The 24657-nt window shown below is 43.7% G+C and overlaps 1 protein-coding gene across 1 annotated transcript in view; it reads right to left on the bottom strand.

The window, feature by feature from the left end:
- Positions 1-24657, bottom strand: part of LOC106584037 (3',5'-cyclic-AMP phosphodiesterase 4B) — a 90170-nt gene that overhangs the window by 41569 nt on the left and 23944 nt on the right. The window contains exon 5 of the mRNA XM_014168845.3: positions 15295-15344. Within this exon, the coding sequence (XP_014024320.1) occupies positions 15295-15344 (50 nt within the window). The remainder of the gene's footprint in view (positions 1-15294; positions 15345-24657) is intronic.

The raw sequence follows: 24657 nt of genomic DNA, 5'->3' as shown, positions 1-24657 counted from the left end.
TGGCGCGTTATTCAAATACCTTAGAAATGCTATTACTTCAATTTCTCAAACATATGACTATTTTACACCATTTTAAAGACAAGACTCTCGTTAATCTAACCACACTGTCCGATTTCAAAAAGGCTTTACAACGAAAGCAAAACATTAGATTATGTCAGCAGAGTACCCACCCAGAAATAATCAGACACCCATTTTTCAAGCTAGCATATAATGTCACATAAACCCAAACCACAGCTAAATGCAGCACTAACCTTTGATGATCTTCATCAGATGACAACCCTAGGACATTATGTTATACAATACATGCATGTTTTGTTCAATCAAGTTCATATTTATATCAAAAAACAGCTTTTTACATTAGCATGTGACGTTCAGAACTAGCATACCCCCCGCAAACTTCCGGTGAATTTACTAAACATTTACTAAATTACTCACGATAAACGTTCACAAAAAGCATAACAATTATTTTAAGAATTATAGATACAGAACTCCTCTATGCACTCGATATGTCCGATTTTAAAATAGCTTTTCGGTGAAAGCACATTTTGCAATATTCTGAGTAGATAGCCCGGCATCACAGGGCTAGCTATTTAGACACCCAGCAAGTTTAGCACTCACCAAAGTCAGATTTACTATAAGAAAAATGTTATTACCTTTGGTGTTCTTCGTCAGAATGCACTCCCAGGACTTCTACTTCAATAACAAATGTTGGTTTGGTCCCAAATAATACATAGTTATATCCAAATAGCGGCGTTTTGTTCGTGCGTTCAAGACACTATCCGAAAGGGTAAATAAGGGTTACGCGCACGATGCATTTCGTGACAATTTTTTTCGAAATATTCCATTACCGTACTTCGAAGCATGTCAACCGCTGTTTAAAATCAATTTTTATGCCATTTTTCTCGTAAAAAAGCGATAATATTCCGACCGGGAATCTGTGTTTAGGTTCAGAGACGAATGAAAATAAAAACATGGGGTCGACTCATGCACGCGCCTCAGCCCATTGTCCTCTGATAGAGCACTTGCCAAAAGCGCTAATGTGTTTCAGCCTGGGGCTGGAATTACATCATTCAGCTTTTTCCTGCCTTCTGAGAGCCTATGGGAGCCGTAGGAAGTGTCACGTTACAGCAAAGATCCTCAGTCTTCAATAAACAGAGTCAAGAAGCTCAAGGAATGGTCAGACAGGCCACTTCATGTAAGGAATCTTCTCAGGTTTTTGCCTGCCATATGAGTTCTGTTATACTCACAGACACCATTCAAACAGTTTTAGAAACTTTAGGGTGTTTTCTATCCAAAGCCAATAATTATATGCATATTCTAGTTACTGGGCAGGAGTAGTAACCAGATTAAATCGGGTACGTTTTTTATCCGGCCGTGCAAATACTGCCCCCTATCCCCAACAGGTTAATCATATAACTTCCACAACGTTTAGATGTAAACCTGACAACTGAGAAATGTTTGTTCTTTAAATACCCACGGACCATTCCAAATGTTTGGATTACAGAAATATTGTTTCATTATCCAATCTTGGATGTTACAGTACCACAAAATCTCTCTCCATTGTATCAAAGGGATTTTTACTTCCATTTCTGCAGAGAGGGAGACAGAGTTCCTGCAAGGTATTTACGACCGTCATAAAACGGCCAACTCCCCCCCTCCCCCCTCCTCTCTGGTGGAAGAGAGGGGGCCTCGCTCTGATCCTCACCCAGGAGGAAAGTCATGACAACGTAGGGCTGTTGCAGTGACCATATTACCGCCACACCGGCGGTCACAAGTCATGAAGGCAATCAAATTCCACATGACCGTTTAGTCACAGTAATTAGGCTTCTCCAAGCTCTGATGCTGCTGGTCATTAGTAGCCTACCAAACTTGCTAACTGCCTGGTACTCAGAACTCTATTGTCCCTTGATCACTCTAACATCAATGCAAATGTATTCAAAAATCTAATCAAACACTTCATGACAGCCCATGAGCTCTTGTTGCGCAAATTTTCTATAGGCTATGTAATTGCGGGAGTGATGGCCACTAATAAAAATAGGAGGATCCCATCAGCTTTCTATAGGCTGGGCCTACTATATTTATCTCTCAACTTTGCTAATATTAAGCACATTGCTTATATTTACAACAGGAATATAGCCTATCTGGCTGGCATGAAAAAAACCACGGGGAAAAGCATCCGCCATTCGGTATTTAAGTGCATAGATGACATGTCTTTTTTCCCGCTGTCCCTGTGCATGATAATGGTCCATTCTAAATCAAAACAAAATGTCACACATAAATTATTTAGTAGATGTAAAGACAAGACTAAATCAAGAATAGTCTGATGTGAATTATATATTATCACTTGTGAATGATGCCCAGCATAAAAAACAATGCCTTTTTTTGCGACTTGTTTGATTCATAGTCACACATCTCATGTAGCCTAGCCCATAGGCCTATATATTTTATAAGGTTTGTATCACAACTAAAGTGGCCAAATAACTTCTTAAAATGAAGAACATTAATCCGCTTTAAAGGGGTGTAGAGCCTAACTGCCATATACTGTATAAGCAGCATGTGAGTTTCAAGTTTGGGGAAAATAATTTTCACCATAAAAATGCACTTTTATAATTAAAGCATTACATGTATAATTGCATTTATGGTCACTTTTGATAATGGTGTTTTCCACTAATGGAACATTTGCGCTCATAGCCTACTACCATTTGCGCATTGCTGCGCTTATCATGTGAAGAAATAGCCTAATAGTTTATCTGTCAGAAACCGTCTCTAATGTGTAGGAGGGGTGAAGTCAGGCGCAGGAGACAGAACTACGTGAAACCCACGTTTAATGAAATAAGTCCAAAAATCCAAGGCAGGGTACAAACTCAAAACAATAGGAATAAAATCCTAAATGAGTTGGGACGCAGCCCAGCAGACCCTCATGCCCAAAATACAGCACAGTGGAGCATAATCAAATCCCCAACCTACGTAGGACAAAACAAAATGAATCCCGCACAACCCCAAACCAAAAACAGACAGACTAAATAACCCCACTAATAACCTAACCCAAAACAGGTGCTAACCTAAACAGACATCACCAAACGAAACAGAAAAGGGGATCGGTGGCAGCTAGTAGGCCGGCGACGACGCCCGCCGAGCGCCGCCCGAACGGGGAGAGGCGCCACCTTCTGTGGACGTTGTGACATTATCAACATTTTAAGCTAAACTTCTGATCTGCTGCGTCATCCACATTGCATGAAAAATGTTTTTTTTTTCATGCTAGTGGTTGTATTAATTTGGGATCTATCACATCCCTCAACTGTCCCAGACGGTTTGGAATATTTATTTCTCGCACAGAACAGAATATGTTGATTTTTGTACTATGGGGGTTAATAGATTGACATAGGCTAGTGCTTTTGCTGTTAGTTAGGTCTACTCATCTTGTTGGCTGACGAAAAGTAAATGTGGACAGTTCATCCAATATCTTCAATATGCACATCGGAATTGGATAAGGACGCACGCATTTGCGTCCCCGATGTGTCGGTCTTAACTTGTAGCCTGTGAGAAAGACCCGATCACTTCGGATTGCGCAGCACACTCAGGGAGAAGGGCACAACCCAGCACTCTGGGCCGCAAAAGGCATGGATTTTTTTAGAGTGCATTCACACAGGGGATGCCGCTGTGAAAAATCGAGGCATTATCAAGTGCTTGTCAAATTGTGAATGAGAGAGACTATTGGAGTGTGTACAGCCTGCGCTAAAAACTAAGCAGAGCTCATGCCTTTCAAGCAACTTTTTTCAAACAATCATTAGTCTCATCATGCAGCCTTACAATGTATTACAAATCTAAACATATAGCCCAACATTTGTAGAACAACTAAAGTTACATTAATAACTCTAAATTAAACATGTAGGAGGAGTACCTTTTTCTTTGTTAACCGCTCGACACAGAATAGCCGCATGGCGCACTCCCTCAAATCGTTTGGAGAAAATATTTAGATTTTATTCAGCTTTGTTCAATTGTATTCTTCATACTATTAAATCATATAAAATAATGCCACGGAATTATAAGCAAATCTTGTCTGCTAAATTACCTAGTGTAGCCCACATCCATTTGGCATAGCCACATCAGGACCCAACATAAGGACAACTCAGAGTATGCTATTCTGTTCCTCTGAAATAGACTACATTTGCTTCATATCATGCTTCTTTAGACCTGTCTAAAATAAATTATGGATTTATTGTGAAGGTGAAGGCTATTTCACATGGATTTATTAGACTTTTTAAAATGGCTTGCAGGTTATGTGTGGAAGTCAGGAGATGCTAAATGTGTTTATGTTAATTAACAACAAAAAAATCTGAACATCATGTCTGTCTCTTCACTGTCCAATCCACCGCTTCGGTTTCTCTACCACACAAACACACACACACACACACTACTGTAAAAGCAGACAAACACTCCTGTCAGATTTGTCCTTGTCTCAGAGTGTGAAGGTAAATATGCTTATCTCTGATTATAAAGTACAGTACATAAAGTACATCCAGCTCCCTGGTGATATCGAACAAGATATCCTCTCTGTTTTTTCAATGTGAGCACAAGACCCCAAAACACACATCTGTACTCCTGAGAGGAAAAACAATATCTTACCTAACAACTCTAATAAAACCACAAAATCAAAGGAAGTCTCACTTTCAACCAGTTAAGTGCATTAAGAACGGATAAAACCTAAATTCATCTCACACAAAACTCAGCTAAATTCTCTGTCAACCCTCGGTCTGTAATGATGACATGCAGTATGTGCTCTATAACAGGCCATGAGAGGTAATAGCAGTGTTATGTCATACTGTGAAAGGTAAAAGCAGTGTCCCTGTCAAGAACTAATTTGTGTCAACAGACGATGGACGACTTGTTGGACAACCGCCTCTCTTTGGGGTTCGAGGTTAGGATACCATACACCTTACTATAGGACTCAATATGACTTTGCGATAGTAGAAAAGGTAATTCTAGGTTAACCAACAGGCCTTTGCTATAGTGGAAAATGTCCTTCCAGGTTAACCAACAGGATATGCACCTGTGGTGTATACTATAGTGTGAGAGGATCTCGCTTGCCCGCTGTGGTATATACTATGGAGGAAGAGGTCATTCTAGTCTAGTTCAACTAATAGGATATAGTATATACTATAGTGCAGAGAACATCAACTCGATTCAGCAGCAGGCCAATTATTTCATGAGCGGATGGTCAGGGGGCCCGGAACATAATTAGAAATAATTTGTAGACTGCAAATTGACAGCAAGAAGCCCAAACAGATATAATATTTGACAAAAAAATAATCATTTCAAACCTTGCTTGCATTTGTATACAATAAGATACACAGTGTAGACAGAACATTAACACCTGCTCTTTCCATGACATAGACTGACCGGGTGAATCCAGGTGAAATCTATAATCCCTTATTGGTGTCACCTGTTAAATCCACTTCAATCAGTGCAGCTGAAGGGGAGGAGACAGGTTAAAGAATGATTTCTATACCTAGAGACATGGACTGTGTATGTGTGCCATTCAGAGGGTGAATTGGCAAGACAAAAGATTTAAGTGCACCGGTTTGCGATGCTGCTAGGTTTTTCCATGTTAAACAGTTTCCTGTGTGTATCAAGAAAGTCCACCACCCAAAGGACATCCAGCCAACTTGACACAACCGTGGGAAGCATTGGAGTCAACACGGGCCAGCATCCCTGTGGAACGCTTTCAATGCCTTGCAGAGTCCACGCCCCAATGAATTTAGGCTGTTCTGAGGACAAAAGTAGGGTTGCAACTCAACATTAGGAAGGTGTTCCTAATGTTTGGTATACTCCGTGTGCTGTATGTCTGTATCATCGATGTTCCCGCCGCTCGAGCCACTGCTACTGACGGCCTTTTGGAACTGCCAAGACATCTGAAACTGTGGAACACCCTCAACCATGAACAGCCAGAACTGTTTTTGTTTTGTTTTAAAAGCAACTTTGAGATTCTTTGTTTGTAATGAATAGCGCAATATAAAATAAATGTATCATTATTATTATTACCCCGAGGAGAGGGGCTGTGATACTGATGCAAGTCCTGGGGCTTTGTAGGGAGACCCCATAATGCCCTGTATTGTCTTCCCTACACCCTATGCAAAAAGTCACATGATAGGCTGTGTCGCACGCTAAGCCTGGGCATGCTAGGAGGACTGACTCCCTGGGAGATTAACGTTCCCCCCACAGGAGCTGGATCATAATCACAGACAAGCATATTGACCCTCCAATAAAATAACTGAAAGCAATATCGTTCAGTTACAACTCGGTTTTTGGTTCTTTCGTGGTTCCTAGGTCTTATCTATCTACACAGCAGGATTAGTAGGCGGTAAATACAGTACGCCTACTGTATCGAACATACTTGAGAAGTTGATTCTAAGTTCATGTAACTTCTACCACCGAATAATAACTAATCCATCAGACATGGTTCTTATCTAGTGGAGACCTATGAGTGAGGAGCCTTGTTTGCTACAGACCTAGGGCCCCAGGGGGCCACATGGACACACTGCCCAGTGATCACATGTCCGCTTTTCCTCTCTTCCGGAACCACTCAAGGAAATTCCCTGCTGTTTTTATCCCAGAACAGGAACTCTGGTTCTGGGGAAATGTGTCTGTACTGACACTGCAGAAAACAAACACTCAATGAACAAAGACACTGTACACACATTCACACACGCACACTTTTCACGAGGACACTTTGTCAAAGCTACGGAACACATGCTCGCAAAGCTGTTTCATTGTCATTGTTCCATAGAAACTGAATAGACTATCTGTAATCGGTAAAAACACATTTTCCTTTCAGCTGGAGACCAGATCCAGTAAGCAGGCTGAATGACTTGACCACCGTAAATACTGGGTTTAACACTGCTCCTTTCTGCCGGGTTCAGCCTTGCTCAGCGCCTCCCTTCTCTTCCCGTCAGAGAGAGACCAGAGACCTGAGGCCAGTTCCAATTAACACTTTAAATAAGCTGACCACCATCAACACCCTCTCATGGGTTTCCCTCCTCCCTGCCTGATTACTAGAGAACAGAGAACAACCTGGCCCTGCTACCCTTCTCTTTCCTTCCCAGCTAGACTAGAGGCCTAAATCAGTTGACCGTCATCGGCACTCTCTCTAGGGTTTCACTCTTTCACGCTTTACTGGCTACTAGAGAATTCTGCCTGGTTGCCTGCTCCTTCTGGGGCCTGTGAGCAGGAAACAGTAAAGAGTGGCTGACAGGAGGTAATATTATAGGACAGAAATCCTGTAAAGGACCACAGGGCAGGATAATACTGGGCTGGAGAAAAGTGGGCCCAACGCTCTGTCATCTGGGGGTAGGAGTATCTTTTGCCCAATAACATTATTGCAGACTACAGGGAAAAGGAATACTGTGTATGTGCGTGCATGTGGGTTGCCCTGACCGGGAACACACACTGTGGCTGACCCCCGGCAGGGCAGCAGGGACTAATAATCGCCTTGGCAACAGGCAGCGGTGCGTGGCATGCTGGTACGGTATTTAGTGGACGTGCTGTTAGAGCACAGGGAGAGATGGGTGTGGTATTCAGAAAGGCTAGATGTGCCATAGGACCCGGTACCGATGCCAACAGGGATACCATGAGAAGGGCAAATGTCTGACAGTGTCATCACTTCTTAATTAAGTGTGTAACTGCAAAGGGGGAATGCTTGAGATCAGCTGTCTGAGTGTGTGTGTGTGTGTTTTACACTGAATATGTATAGCTGTGGTCATGAGGGAACCACATCCCAGTCCCTGGCAGATGGCCACCTCTGTGTCAGTGAGAAACCCAAGGGTAGGTGCACCCAGCGTGGTATCAATTATCACCCGAGCCCCTGGCTTCTCCTCACCTCCAGCTGGGCCTGTTAGATATAGAGGTAAGTCACTGAGACAGGTAAATAAAGGCAGAGACTATATGTGGATAAGAGCGGATTAGCTGAGATAGCGCTAGGAGGATGTGTCAGTGTATGTGTACACTCATAACAGAGGCCAGGCTGGCAGCACATAGAGAGAAGGAGCAGGGCAGGTATAGCATGTACCGCCTGGGAACGCAAGGCTAAGGTCACGATGCCTAGTCGCATACTAGGCCACACGTACAAGGCTTACCACACACACACACACACACACACACACACACACACACACACACACACACACACACACACACACACACACACACACACATAAGCATGCACGCACATACCCACACACACACACACACAAAGTTAGTTTGACCAGTGAAGAGTACAAGGGTCCTTGTCAGTTCACACAGTAACTTTGGCATACTTCACCAGAGGGCAACCTCCTACCTTCATTACTTTCTCTCAATTTCCTTTCTTACTTTCGCCCTTCTCTTCCTCTTCGTTCCCCGTTTGTCTAACCACACTTTCCTCATACCACTGACCCCTCTTTTCCCTCCTCCCTGTTCTCTCCGTTCTTCCTCTCCTCTCTTCTCTCTGATCTCTCGGGTGCATTCCTGCAGCTTTGGTCTGATAGCAAGGGACTCCTTATCTCTCTAACCGTCTCTTCTCATCTCCCCATCTTTCTGCCCTTCTTTTCTCTCCCTCAGTAACTTCTCTGTTGCATGCCTGCACGCCAGCACTGTATTAGCAGCAGGGTCAGACCAGGATGGGCATATTAATTAACACTGATAAACAGGATGATGATGAGTACCTCTTCATTCCCTGCCTGCATGGGCTCAGGTCATTACAGCCTAGGCCTTTATTATACTGTAGGACCCCTGGCACTGCTACAGAACAGAGCGAACACACAGACACACACACACACCGACAGAGAGAGCACCAGGGCTTAAAGAGAACAGACATATTAAGTGTTACTTAAAAAGTGGCCAGACTTGATTGAATTCGGAGAAAGAGCTCATGTTTCCAACCCTAAGCTATAAAGGGCCTTGACTGCAAACAGGTGGTTGGACTATTATGAACCAGCTATGATAGGACGACACATTCTTATGCCTTAAAAGTACTGAGTGCTGTGGTTGCAATTTACTGGTTAAATCAAGGTTCATAACATCGGGTTTAAAGTTAACCACAAATTAAGCCACGTTCCAAGAGGATTCAGTGATTTGCTGGAACTTTGACACAGAGGGGCCCTCACCAAGTATGTGCTTAAAGCTTAGAGGGTCATCTGGGGATGCTCTTAGACAATGAAGAGCCAAGATAGGGCCCCTTAAGGGGACTACCAAATATAGCAGGGGCTATGTTTATCTTTACCTCGCTCCTGTTTTATAACAGTGCTTACCTTAGCTCCAGACTTCATTTAACTCAATGAGAGCTATAATGTGAGTGTTCCTGAGGGTTCCTGTTTGTGTGTGTGAGGAAAGGGTTAGGGAACCTGACAAAAGCAGGCAAAAGCAGGATCTGAGAAGGATCCTGCTTGGCAAAACTTGGCCCACCTGGCAAAGTCATCAAACATGCTTAAGAAAGTCTCTGCCTTTTTCTAATGGACAGCCATCATACGCCTTATCCTGGGAACAGACCTGTAACCTTTGCTGTGTGTGTGTGTGTGTGTGTGTGTGTTTGTGGGCATTCTTGCATGCATGCAGGTGTACCTGTGTGTGTGTGTGTGTGTGTGCATGTCCATGTGTCTCTCTCTACACCCTATTTCAGGGTTTCACAAACGAAGAGACAAATGGTTGTTGACCTTCATAAATCATGCAATGGTACAAGAATATTGCTAAAAAATGAAATATACCACTTACCACTAAAATCTGAGGGCCAAAGTTTAAGATTACTTTTTATTTATTTAAACAGGGAGTCACCATTGAGACCAGGGAGCCCTACACATACAATCCACGGACAAATCAAAATCCGATGCAAATCAAATCAGTGCAAAAACAAACTCAAAGACAATACAACAAACAATCAAAAACAACAGCCACATTTTTCAGCTAATAGTTCCCCAATCAATATTTTTAATTGCCCAAGAGGCATCAGAGCGTCCAATTGCAGTGCATTTTGCAGTCGGTTCCAGCAATCAGGTGCATTAAAACTAAAAGCGGATTTACCTAATTACAGAACTAATTACAGAACTTGGTCGCATCTTCGGCTCAAGTCTCCAAATCTGCAATTAGATGCCATCTCCATGCCAATAGGCTCTTTGGAAGGGTTGCCAGAAAATCCTTTATTGAGAGCAATCAACAAACGTAAAAGCCGAGAGTTTGATAAACAGCATTGGCTCGGATTGGAACCGCTGTCAGAAAATAGAGGTGTTTGGCCACGCACACCAGTGGTGGGTTTGACGTCGAAAGAAGGATGCATGTGCAGAAAATAACCTCATACCTACTATAAAATATGCTGGTGGATAGGCTGTTTTTCTTCCACTGGTCAATAGCATCATGAACTCCACCAAGTACCAGGTCATTTTAGCCCAAGAAAACCTGGTTGCCTCTGCCAGGAAGCGGAAACTTGGCCGCAAGGGGATTTTTCCAGCAAGACAATGACCCCAAGCACACATCAACATCCACAAAGAAATGGCTAATTGACCACAAAATCATTATTTTGCAATGGCCATCTCAGTCTCTGGACCAACTTTCGAAAACCTGTGGTTTGAATTGAAGAGGGCAGTCCATAAGCGCCGACCAAAGGATATCAAGGATCTGGAAAGACTCTGCCTGCCCTAGGATCCCTCCCAATAATTCTCAAATCTCATAAAACATTTTAAAAAAGGGTCAGTGCCATAATCTTTGCAGAGTTAGGTTGCTGAACACAGGGATGAGTACAGAAAACAGGGGTGCCAATAAAAGACGGCTATCTTTTTTAGATTATTTTGTATTACACGTTAAGCAAAATCTCTTTCACAATATAATTAACAGAAAAAAATTGGAGCATACAATATATTTGTATTTGTATTATTTTTTGCTCATCTTTATCAGGGGTGACAATCATTTTGGACCTGACTGTATGTGTTTCCACTATCCATAGTCCAGTCAACACAGGCAGGGGAAAACATTTCCTCTGTGACTCTAGAACTATGACAGAGTAACAGAGGCCTCTGTTATGCATGACCATCACAGCAACAGAACAGCAACATTCCTCTGGTGAGAAATGCACAGGAATCTAGGAAGCAGGCAGACTTCCCCAACCTGTTCTGATTGTCACTAATCACTGATGACTATCTCTCTCCTCTATCTCTCTCCATCTCTCTCCTCTATCTGTCCATCATCACGGCCACCGTGAGAAACTGCACTTGGGTTTTTCCAATTCCCTGCATGCCCTGCCGCTGCGGTGTGCGCTACATGGCGCGTGTCACTTAGTGTGCCGGTGGGAAGTTATGACAACAGTCCCCGCTGCGCTGGTCCTCACTGTGATAAGAACATCAGGTCCTGATAACCTTATGGAGTCTGTGTGTGGTTATTTCCATTCTCTACTGTACAAGATATAGTACACAGTCTTGTGGATTTTTCCATTCTCTCCCGTGCTGTACAACATACACAACAATAACAGAGGAGATGATGAGGCCCTGTCCCTAACACTTATCACAGCTCGTGCCATGACATTGCATGAACTGCGAGTGTGCAGACCGCAGACCAGTGTGTGTGTGTGTGTGTGTGTGTGTGTGTGTGTGTGTGTTTCTACCAGCGCCTACGTGTTTGTGCGGTGTGGGCATAGAGACAATGGCCCTTTGTCTGTCTGTATCCTATTTTTCCCCCAGTCCGCTGAGTGAGCAAACACAGTGGCAACACACACACACACACTGCCTCCCTGCCTGCCAGACACAAAAACACCTCCTGGGTTATGTCAGTCCGTCCAGCGCATTCCTTTACGACAGGGACAACAGGCCAATAACAGGATCAATCTGCTCCCCTCTTCCTGCCCTCCGTTTCCTCTCCTCCGCCAGCCCGTAAAGAGAGGGGGAGCAGACAGAGGGAGGATGGGACAGGAATCACTCTTTTCCTCTGTCTCATTGTCTCCAGGGCGAGACAGAAAAAGACAGGGTTGGGTGTTGAGTTACATCACCCACTGTCATAGAGGGGATGGGGGGGTACAGGTGGAAGAGGGAATTCAACCTCTCAGAGCATGGGAAGAAAAGAGGATCTGGAATGGGACAGAGGTGAGGGAGTCAGAGTGCAAATGACGGGGGGCCCAGGGGGTTGTCAGACCCTCTGAAGGAGACATGAACCCCCCTAAATGTTACAAAGTCAAACTTTAGTGGGGGTCTCTAAATAATGCTAATTTGACCATTGTCCTATTTGTTTAAAATGCAATGCAATTTGTACTGCTACAGTGGTAAATATCATAATAAAAACGTATTCCAAATTAAACTAACACCCCCGTCTCTGTTTCAAGGTTTACATTTTCATACATTTTTTCATGCGTCTGCACTTGTCATCCTGGGACAGTCCTGTATTTTAGCCTCTTTCAGGTGTCCCAATTTTTCTTTCTACAAAAAAAGGTAATTTGTGAGCAAGACGCATCAATGAATTTAAGGCTAAAAGAGTGTAGACCCAATGACAATCACCCAATTTCATTACATTTTGGGGTGTTTCGTAAAAGGTGTTTCTTTCAGTTCATCAAACGACGCGAGTGCACGGTGCACTTTTTGGATGATGGAATTATTCGGCGAAAAATGCGCAGGTTGCCTACTGTTTGAAGTGATTTGATCGGCAATAAGATGAAAACATCATGACTGGTTGTGTTCATGCCAAATTAAAAAGGTAACACATTTTTAAAAAAGACTTAAATGACATGTTTTTACTAGGCCCATCCCAAAATGTTGTGCACACATACCGTACTGTAGGTCCTTTTGAAAAAAACGGCACCCTTATAATTCACTCTCTTGAGGGAGTGATGAATAGAGGGTGATGTCATGTTCCTGGTGGCTTCATGCAGAGTAGCTATGCAGAAGGTAACCGACAACAAATCAAATCAAATTTATTTATATAGCCCTTCTTACATCAGCTGATATCTCAAAGTGCTGTACAGAAACCCAGCTTAAAACCCCAAACAGCAAGCAATGCAGGTGTAGAAGCACGGTGGCTAGGAAAAACTCCCTAGAAAGGCCAAAACCTAGGAAGAAACCTAGAAAGGAACCAGGCTATGAGGGGTGGCCAGTCCTCTTCTGGCTGTGCCGGGTGGAGATTATAACAGAGCATGGTCAAGATGTTCAAATGTTCATAAATGACCAGCATGGTAAAATAATAATAATCATAGTAGTTGTCGAGGGTGCAACAAGTCAGTAACACAAGAGTAAGTGTCAGTTGGCTTTTTCATAGCCGATCTTTGAGAGTATCTCTACCGCTCCTGCTGTCTCTAGAGAGTTGAAAACAGCAGGTCTGGGACAGGTAGCACGTCCGGTGAACAGGTCAGGGTTCCAGCAGGTTTGGGACAGCAGGTCTGGGACAGGTAGCACGTCCGGTCAAAGCCTTCAGCTACAATATGTGGACGTCTCATCAACTAGCCTTGTGTCTAGATATGACCTAAGCTAACCTGAGCAAGTGAGGACAAATGTATTATTGGAGGATTGGGTGAGTGCAGACTGCCTATCTGATCATTCACAATGAGCTCAATGAAGGTAAAACACCTCCAATCAAAATGTCCAACCCTTCAGCACTGCAGTCAATTACTCCTGTGCTACTACCAGCAGTCTGCTAGTGATGATGCTCTCTGAGGAGACTTTGAACTAAAACTACTGATAGGAAAACGCATCAAGTATCAGACTGACAGCGCACGACCCTGGATGGACTTAATCAATAGGTCATAATAATCTTCGTAGCGTAATCTGCTTATTGGAAACACACCCCCCCCCACACACACACATAACACACACACACACACACACACACCTGATGAGCTCTCCCTCTCCAGATACTGGAAGTGCTGGTCTGTCCATCTGCGCTGACAGGAAGTCAACAAAAGCCACATGCAGGCGGGCTGACGTCAATCAGGGCCCCGCACCACTGTCAAACAGGAACACCTCCCTTCCCACAGCAACACACCCACACACACACCCGCTCATATACACACACCCGCTTGAACACACACACTCCGATACACAAAACACACTTGTGCAGGACTGCACTCTAAACACACATACACTGCGCATTTGCACATACTGAAATGCAATCGTAGGCCTACTCATATGGACGCACATGCACTCTCACATCACGCACTTGCTCTTCTCTATTTCAATCTGTCTTCTCTTTCTCTGGGAACTAGGCACAGTAGTCAAACCACTTAAAAATGAGACAGATGCAGTAAAAGGGCTTACTTCTGTAATACAGGTTAACCAGAATGATGAAGTCAATGTTATTAATCCCGTAAATCAACCGGGCCAACAAAAAAGTGGACTCCTCTGTCCTTGCATTCCTTGTATTGTAAGTCCAATGACTGGAAGTGTTTAGGATAACACACAGTGAGAGGAATGAGAGGCATGAAAGTAAGCTCCCTGTGTTATGACTGTCTGTAGCAGGAGACTCAATGGCATCCCAGTCTCCTTCATTGTGACGCAAACCACTAACGAAATCCCACACTTCTCCTGCTATGTTTAATCAACATTGCGGAGAGCTCCTCTATCGCTCTTGTCTCACCATTCAAGTGTGTGTGTGTGTGTGTGTGTGTGTGTGTGTGTGTGTGTGTGTGTGTGTGTGTGTGTGTGTGTGTGTGTGTGTGTGTGTGTGTGTGTGTGTGTGTGTGTGTGTGTGTGTGACAAAAAGGCCTTGTTGTTATGGCAGCCTGCGCTACTCACACTATCACCCATGTACACAGTTTGATAGCTAGTGACGTAGTGTAGGCTGAGAGCATTAAGCTCAAGGACACAGTAAGGAGTTCCCAATCACGCACACACCATAGTCTCAACTCCCTAATAATGGGTCCAGTACATTTCTAATGAGCAGGATTCACATGCTGTTGTATTTTCAGTGAGAAGATAAAGACATTAGGATAGAGTGGCGAGAGTGAAAGGTTTCCTGGAACTTCCCAGCGATAAATACAGACTAAATATAGGCTGGGGGTGGGGAGGAGGTGTATCTGAACCGATGAGAGGGGGGAAAGGGTCGGGGCTGAGGTCTCAGGGTTCAAGTGTGAGGGTGGTCACGTAGACAAGAAATCAAGAGAAGAGAGAGGGAAAGAAGGAGAAAGAGAGAGAAAGATCGCAGAGACGAGAGACCAAGAGAACAGTCTTGACATTGAGACAGTGTTTTAAGGCTGATTCAAACAACAGTCAGTGGCAAACAGATGGACAGACAAACCAATATCACTGTTTTTGGGACAGAAGATGCATTGTAGGAGAGAGCAGTGCATTGTGGTCTTACCTGGCAAACAGACTCTGGTGATGGGAGGCTGAGTGGCCACAGGGGACCTCCTGAGGAAAGAGAAAAAAAAATGCAATAACATTATCAGTATGGATATGAAATAAATGTTGATATGCCAACATCAGATTGTTACATTGTGTAATGGCCAACCACATCTGCTAAGCCAATATCGGTTAAGTGCCTCTACATGAGGAGAAACAAAGAGGAAGACAGACAGAGGAGCATAAGAATGTCTGTGAGGATGAAAAAAGAAACACTGAAAGAAAGCGATTGTGCGAGAGAGAAAAAGATAGAGAGCGAGAGAGATAGAGAGCAAGAGACAGGTGAGGAGAAACAGAGAGAATGAAAGAGAGACCGAGAGAGAATGACATTGAAAAAGGGACCAGGTAAATGAGGAATAAAATGTGAATTGAGTTCAACCTTTTCATTCAACAAGCTCAAAGCACATCTGCCTGATCCACTCTGAGTGTGTGTGTGTGTGTATATGAGAGTGTGTGTCCCTGCAAGTGTGTGTTTACCTACGTGTGTGAAGTGTGTCTGCGAGAGTGCATGTGTGTGTGTGTGTGCGCGCGTGAAAAAGAGAGAGAACGAGAGAGAGAGAGAGAGTGTAAGAGAGAAAAGAGAGAGAGAGAGAGAGAGAGAGAGAGAGAGAGGATTAATGTAGGTCATGGAGGCTTTGGGTTTTCAATGAGGCAGGCTATTCAACACAAGCATTTTAATAGGAGAGTTTGCCTTCCAGTATCTTACAGCGTGCTAGAGACAGACCGACAATAACAGGGCGATATCTAGGATGCCGGAGGAAGGATGCCCTACACTGAATCTTTCCACTGAAGCATTGCATCCCAGTCTGAGTGGAGTCATTCTAGAGAAGGATGTTACTGTATGTGCTACCTAGTAAGTGACTCACGCATAGCCTGTTATGTGTGCAGAACGTTTCAGACGTTCCAGATAGGGTAACGTCAAATATGAGTTAACATGCACAACCATTCACATAATGACAGTCAACATCAGGTCAAATTCAATGTTGATGTACATTAAGTATAAACTTCCACAAATACATTTGAGTAAATGAGATTTAGTATTTTGTTTTGATTACAAATAATTATCTGTGTCGGTGATAATAGGGTTGTTTTTGTAAGCTTCTGAACCATCCCACAGCTAAACCCGCTTGACAAAGACAAAGACTGCAAACAGTCCCTTTTTTCACGAGGAAAAATAAAAACCTTGCGGTTTACATTCTGCAGTGCAGCGTATCATCTCTCTCCTCTCTCCCGGCGTTATTATTAAACTTAGTTGAGAAAAACACGAGGGAGAGAAGGAATCCCAGGTCTCATTGAAACCTGGGAGAATAGTAAGACATTTGTTCTAAGTTCCGTGTTCTAAGTTAATTTGTTCTGCCTGAGGATGAACGGCGTGTCGAACTGTGAAAATGTTCCCATGCAGAGAGACGGTTCCAGTAAGACAGGTAGGCAGTGGGATCATGAGTGTGTTGCAGGGCTGCCCAATCGAGTTCAACTGTAGACATCATCTATCAGACCCTTCATCTCTAAACCCCTCTCCAACACCACAACCCCTCAATGATATGACTTACCTACTGTACTGGTGGAATGAATTTTCAGTGTTGAATGAAAATGGCTGAATGAGTGTTAGTATAGGAATACAGCTTGTACTCTTTGTTGCAGGGATCTTAATGCTTGTGTTTATTAACTGACACTTTTGATATTCTGGATTTCCCTTGAGTATCTATGCGATTGGATTGTGGCTCAAACGGGAAATAAAAGTATTATCCGAGTTCTCGTTGAGGCTATGTCATCATTGTAGTGTACCTAATGTGCAATGTTTTAGCTTAACATTTATGTGAAATCCGTCGATGCGTTGGATACCAGATAACGTTAAAAGAATTGCGGGAAAACATTGCTTGGTAGTCGGGGGCGAAGGACACTGCGTACCGGTGTCCTAGCCATCTAGCTAGCTACTTCACTCGCCGTAACGTTAACTGCAGTGTTGCCAACTCCTCAGTAAGGAAAGTAGCTATTGGCTGTCCTAAAAGTCGCTAGAAGTCGCTAAATGACGTCATCACCTAATTTGAATAATTGGCCATGTGCATGTAATTGTGATGGACGCTGTAGGAGAGAGAAATAACGTAGTGGGAGAGACAAAAAGTCAGTAACAACACCCTAAATATGTTAAGACCTACAAATGAGCAAGCTGCAGAGAGTGGCACACACAGCGAATAAGAACCAGATATTTGAGGCCATACTCCTCCTTCAGCACTTTATGGACCCCATTGTTAATTCCCATCATAACAGAGGCATTGTCAGTCCCTATCCCCAGGAGATTATTTTTTAAGACAACACTTCTCGAGGAAAGCCACAACAGAACGGGCTATAGATTTGGCATCTCCTCCCTCCAACTCAACAAGCCCCAGAAATGTTGATACAATTGTCTGCTTGGTGTCACTAAAGTACCTTATGACAACCCCCCAGGTACTTAGAAACACTTACATCCGTGGACTTATCGAGGAGGAGGCTGAAACGCTGGTCACCAACATCTGCGACCAACTTTTTCAGAAAGTATGGTGCTAAAACACCATTAATCATTTCTGTGCACTTTGAAGTGGGTAGCAGCAGTGGAGTCTGAGAAAGCAGCTCTATATGCTTCTCCAATGTGATCACATGCCAGCATGGAACAGTGTTCAGCGATAGCTAATGCCATGGTGCCCTCAGCCTTTTTTGCAGAGTCAATTCTTTTAACCATAAATGGCAGCTTGTTTTGGGTAGAACTGTTATAAGTCTTTGCCTTTTGAGTATGTTTTTGAGATGTCGTGTTTTTTTTTTACATCACTACGTTTGGCGTAGAAATCAGCCTTACAATACAGGCAGTATGCCCGTGTATCATTTCCAATAAACGGCTTCAACCAGCCTTTGAATTCAGGGTTTGATTCCCACTCCTTTCTGTATTTTTGAGTTTACTGTACAGTTTAGACTGAGACATGATGAGCTAGCCAGCTAGATGTTTAGCTTATGTCACAGAGAGGTACACACACAGTGGACAAGGTGAGTAAGTGACTGAGGCTGTGTGATTCAAATGCAGTGATTTATTTTTGTGCAGTGATTTATTTTAGACATAGAACATTTTACATTTACATCCCGCCCTGAATGTAAGCCAGCATGCACGATTCATTTGCAGTCTGGACGCGGAAGGGTGAACATCTCCTGCTCTGACTGCAGCTGGGAGGGACTGCTGCGAGAGGACTGGGCCACCTGGGAGTGCTTTGGGATAGGTTGAGGCCCACGGCAGCACCCGCTGCTCGTTGAGAAGAGTAAGAACAATACGTGCTTTCGCGTCAGAGTCTCCAAATGTCTCCAATAACACCACAAAAAGTCGCTAGGTTTGTTGCTAGTCGATTTTTAAAAAATGTGTCGGTAGAGGGGTCTGAATACTCGCTAAATATAGCGACAAAGTCGCTAAGTTGGCAACACTGGTTAACTGAACTGTGGGAAATCAGTGCTTGGCAGGCGGGGCCGAAGGACACTGTGTACCGTTTATACGTTCATTGTGTATTAGTTTTGACCTAAAGTCAGTTGTCAGTCGTTTGGACGCTATCCTCTCTGTGGTAAACAGAAAAAAAATGTGTCAGGCCCGCAAGTGACCGTCCTGGCTTTGGAGAGGGGCCTGGGAGATACAGGGCCTGTTAGATGATATCTGCAGCTAGACAGACCCCTCTCGGGCTGCCATCTCTAATGCATTGGGCATGAGACGGACACATTTGACCCTCTTCTCATGCTCACACGCCACACATCTTATATCTCACGCACTGAAAAAATACTGCTTTTATTTGTCTAATTAGTCCATTGTATAGTCAGTGCGTTAACTTTTCAACTGTGACTCCAAATAGCTTTGAAATCAGCGCATCTGCACCTGGAATTTAACATCACGAGCGGAACCTCTATCATTGTCCTGTCCTGACACAGCACTGTGAACCGAGGCACATGGAAGCATATGATTGGTCTAGTTGTGTAAGACATCAAGGGGATTAGATGAGCGTTTAAAGAAATGCCCTTCAAGATTAGAGGGGAGCCGAAGCGGCTGAATGGAGAGAAAGAACGTACGTCCTCCAATGAGTTTATAAAACTGTAAAAAGAGCAGCACGAGTGCTGTTTTCTTGTACATTACACAATGTTGTCAACAAATTAGGAATGCTTTTACTCCCGTCCCAATTGCAAAATGCTGCCTTAAATCAATTTGGTAATTGGTAGCCTAATGTAGCAGGTGTGAAAGAAAAACCTGAGCGTCGTTTCTTTCTTTCTGGTGCTGACGAGAAAAAAAACTGTCGGGGGAGGTAATCTTGTTCTGTTCAACCAATCCAATAAATGTGGAGGAGGAGTTAAGATGGAGTGTCGCCTTGTTAACGTCCAAAAGCAGAAGTCGTGTCACAGGCTCTCTTTCCAATTTCCCTGATAAACCGATTCATATCAGCCCACCGAGGGTTGGTGACAAGGGGCCAGGGTTCTGGTAAAGAAGCACAGTTTGGACTGCTCCTTCAACTTTTCTTTGGTAGTGCAGTTTAACTGACACCCAGCCCAGAAAGACAATTTCCATAGACGGCCATATAGAGAAGTCAAATTTGAACATTCCTTATAAAACACTTTAGTCATCACCTTTGTGCACGAAACATCCATTGAATTATTCAAATAATTGTCGCTGAGGACAAATTTTTCCCATCACTCACAGCAGAAGAAATACAAATGTATATTTATCCAATGTCTGCCATGTATTTGGATCACGTGTGCGCACTGAGTGTTAGTGCTCATGTGAAGTTGGACCGTGTAAACCGGATGCAACCTGGATATAGATGGTCCATGAATTAGCGTATGATAACGTCAGTAGATTAAGTTGAATATAACTCTATTCTCTAGTTTTTAACAAAACCGACATGTGTGCAAATACGGGGCAAAACAGACAGGGTTGGCTTAGATTGTTGACAACATGTAAACTACATATAGTCTCCTATGTTTATTGAAAACATAAATTAATTAGCATTTGTTGTCTCTCAAATACATCGTTACAGTTAGTGGTTAGCAACAGTGCCTTCAGAAAGTATTCAGACCCCTTGACTTTTCCCACATTTTATTCTAAAATGTATTAAAACACATTTTTCCCTCATCAATCTACACACAATACCCCATAAACCCTTTTGTTCACCTGACCTAGAATTCCTTACAATCAAATGATGACCACATTATCTCCCAAGAGAATTCTCTTTGATTATAGTCACAGCCGTGTATATCCCCCCCAAGCAGATACCTAGACTCTATGTAAACTGAGCCTGCATTTATTGTAGCTGGGGATTTTAACAAAGCTAATTTGAGAACAAGGCTACCTAAATTCTACCAGCACAATGAGTGTATACACTGGACCAGTGCTACTCCAACTTCTACGATGCATACAAGGCCCTCACCCGCCCTCCCTTCGGCAAATCCGACTGCGACTACCATCCTATAGGCAGAAACTCAAACAGGATGTACCCGTGACTAGAACCATTCAACGCTGGTCTGACCAATCGAAATCGATGCTTCAAGATTGTTTTGATCACACGGACTGGGAAATGTTTCGGGAAGCCTCAGAGAATAACATTGATTTATACACTGACTCGGTGAGTGAGTTTATAAGGAAGTGCATTGGAAATGTTGTACCCACTGTGACTATTAAAACCTACCCTAACCAGAAATCGTGGATAGATGGCGGCATTCGCGCAAAACTGAAAGAGCGAACCACCACATTCAACCATGGAAAGATGTCGGGGAATATGGCCGAATATAAACAGTGTAGTTATTCCTTCCACAAGGCAATCAAACAAGCGAAATGTCGGTATAGGGACAAAGTGGAATTCAACGGCTCAGACACGAGACGTATGTGGCAGGGTCTACAGGAAATTATGGACTTAGCCACGTAACAGACACCGACATCTTGCTTCCAGACAAACTAAACACCTTCTTTGCCCACTTTGAGGATAATACAGTGCCACCGACGCGGCTCGCTACCAAGGACTGCGGCCCCCCCTCTCCTTCTCTGTGGCCGACCACATTTCCTCCGAAGAGAAATCTCTTCGATTATAGTCACAGCTGTGTGACTATTTGCCCGCTTTGAGGATAATACAGCGCCACCGACGCGGCCCGCTACCAAGGACTGCGGGCCCCCCTTCTCCTTCTCTGTGGCTGATGTGAGTAAGACATTTAAACGTGTTAACCCTCGCAAGGCTGCTGGCCCAGATGGCATGACTAGCCGTGTCCTTAGAGCATGCAAAGACAAGCTGGCTGGTGTGTTTACGGACATATTCAATTGCTCCCTATCCCAGTCTGCTGTCCCCACTTCAAGATGGCCACCATTGTTCCTGTACCAAAGAAGGCAAAGATAACAGAACTAAATGACTATTGCCCATAGCACTCACTTCTGTCATCATGAAGTGCTTTGAGAGACTAGTCAAGGATAATATCACCTCCACCTTACCTGCCACCATAGACCAACTTCAGTTTGCATACCACCCCAACATGTCCACAGACGATGCAATCGCCATCACACTGCACAGTGCCCTATCCCATCTGGACAAGAGGAATACCTATGTAAGAATGCTGTTCATTGACTACAGCTCACCATTCAACACCATAGTACCCTCCAAGATCATCATTAAGCTTAAGGCCCTGGGTCTCAACCCCACCCTGTGCAATTGGATCCTGGACTTTCTGATGGGCCGCCCCCAGGTGGTGAAGGTAGGAAACAACATCTCCACTTCACTGATCCTCAACACTGGGGCCCACAAACAGTAGAGGGAGCACCCCCCATCCACATCGACGGGACAGTAGTGGAGAAGGTGGAAAGTTTTAAGTTCCTCGGCATACACATCACAGACAAACTGAAATGGTCCACCCACACAGACAGTGTGGTGAAGAAGGCGCAACAGCGCCTCTTCAACCTCAGGAGGCTGAAGAAATGTGGCTTGTCACCTAAAACACTCACAAACTTTTACAGATGCACAATTGAGAGCATTCTGTCAGGCTGTATCACCGCCTGGTACGGCAACTGCACCGCCATCAACCGCAAGGCTCTCCAGAGGGTGGTGCGGTCTGCACAACTCATCACCGGGGGCAAACAACCTGCCCTACAGCACCCAATGTCACATGAAGGCCAAAAAGATAATCAAGGACAACAACCACCCTAGCCACTGCCTGTTCACCCCGCTAACATCCAGAAGGTGAGGTCAGTACAAGTGCATCAAAGCTGGGACCGAGAGACTGAAAAACAATTTGTATCTCAAGGCCATCAGACTGTTAAATAGCCACCACTAACACAGAGAGGCTGCTGTCGACATACAGACTCAAATCATTGGCCACTTTAATAAATGGATCACTAGTCACCTTAAATAATACCACTTTAATAATGTTTACATAACTTACATTACTCATCTCATATGCATATACTGTATTTTATACCATCTATTGCATCTATTGCTGCTCGGCCATCGCTCATCCATATGTTTATATGTACACATTCTTATTCCATCCATTTACATTTGTGTGTATGAGGTAGTTTTTTTTGTTATATAATAATTGTTAAATTATTTGTTGATATTACTGCACTGTCGGAACGAGAAACACAAGCATTTCACAACAGTACATCTGCTAACCATATATTTGACCAATACAATTTTTGATTTGAATAACAAAGTAAAAACAGTTTAGAAATTGTTGCTTATTTATTAAAAACCAAAAACTGAAATATCACATTTGCATAAGTATTCAGACCCTTTACTCAGTGCTTTGTTGAAGCACCTTTGCTAGCAATTACAGCCTCGAGTCTTCTTGGGTATGACGCTACAAGCTTGGCACACCTGTATTTGGGGAATTTCTCCCATTCTTCTCTGCAGCTCCTCTCAAGAACTGTCAGGTTGGATGGGGAGCATTGCTGCACAGCTATTTTCATGTCTCTTCAGAGATGTTCGTTCGGGTTCAAGTACGGGCTCTGGCTGGGCCACTCAAGGACATTCAGAGACTTGTCCCGAAGCCACTCCTGTTTTGTCTTGGCTGTGTGCTTAGGTTGTTGTCCTGTTGGAAGGTGAACCATCGCCCCAGTCTGAGGTCCTGAGTGCTCTGGAGCAGGTTTTCAACGAGGATCTCTCTGTACTTTGCGCCGTTCATCTTTCCCTCGATCCTCACTAGTCTCCCAGTCCCTGCCGCCGAAAAACATCCCCACAGCATGATGCTGCCACCACCATGCTTCACCGTAGGGATGGTGCCAGGTTTCCTCCATACGTGACGCTTGGCATTCAGGCCAAAGAGTTCAATCTTGGTTTCATCAGACCAGAGAATCTTGTTTCTCATGGTCTGAGAGTCTTTAGGTGCCTTTTGGCAAACTCCAAGCGGGCTGTCATGTACCTTTTACTGAGGAGTGGCTTCCGTTTGGCCACTCTACCATAAAGGCCTAATTAGTGAAGTGCTTCAGAGATGGTTGTCCTTTTGGAAGGTTCTCTCATCTCCACAGAGGTATTCTAGAGCTCTGTCAGAGTGACCATCGGGTTCTTGGTCACCTCCGTGACCAAGGCCCTTCTCCCCCAATTGCTCAGTTTGGCTGGGTGGACAGCTCTAGGAGGAGTCTTGGTGATTACAAACTTCTTTCATTTAAGAATTATGGAGGCCACTGTGTTCTTGGGGACCTTCAATGCTGCAGAAATGTTTTGGTACCTTTCTCCAGAACTGTGCTTCGACACAATCCTGTCTCGTAGCTCTACCGACAATTCCTTCGACCTCAACGCTTGGTTTTTGCTTTGACATGCACTGTCAACTGTGGGACCTTATATTATAGACAGGTGTGTGCCTTTCCAAATCAGGCCTAATTAATTTAATTTACCACAGTTGTAGAAACATCTGAAGGATGATCAATGGAAACAGGATGCACCTGCGCAAGATTTCGAGTCTCATAGCAAAGGGTCTGAATACTTATGTAAATAAGGTATTTGTTTTTTATTTTTAATAGATTTGCTAAAGTTTCAAAAAAACTGTTTTTGCTTTTTCATTATGGGGTATTGTGTGTAGATTGCTGAGGATTTGTATTTATTTAATCCATTTTAGAATAAGGCTGTAATGTACCAAAATGTGGAAAAAGTCAAGGGGTCTGAATACTTTTCGAATGGCACTGTAGCTAGCTAATTTTAGACATATTAGTATCAGTCAAAACCACTCAAAACAAGACATGGTATCAAGAACCAGATAAAACTAATCTGAAATGAGCCACCTACGATTCCCCACATTGCAGCTGCTTGTCATTACATATCTGATATGCCTACTTGTTTCTGTGAAAATGAATTGA

The sequence above is a fragment of the Salmo salar genome, chromosome 23 (genome assembly GCF_965601325.2).
Source record: "Salmo salar chromosome 23, fSalSal1, whole genome shotgun sequence".
Classification (NCBI taxonomy): domain Eukaryota; kingdom Metazoa; phylum Chordata; class Actinopteri; order Salmoniformes; family Salmonidae; genus Salmo; species Salmo salar.
The sequence above is the reverse complement of the archived record's forward strand: the minus strand, read 5'-3'. Positions and strand labels throughout refer to the sequence as shown.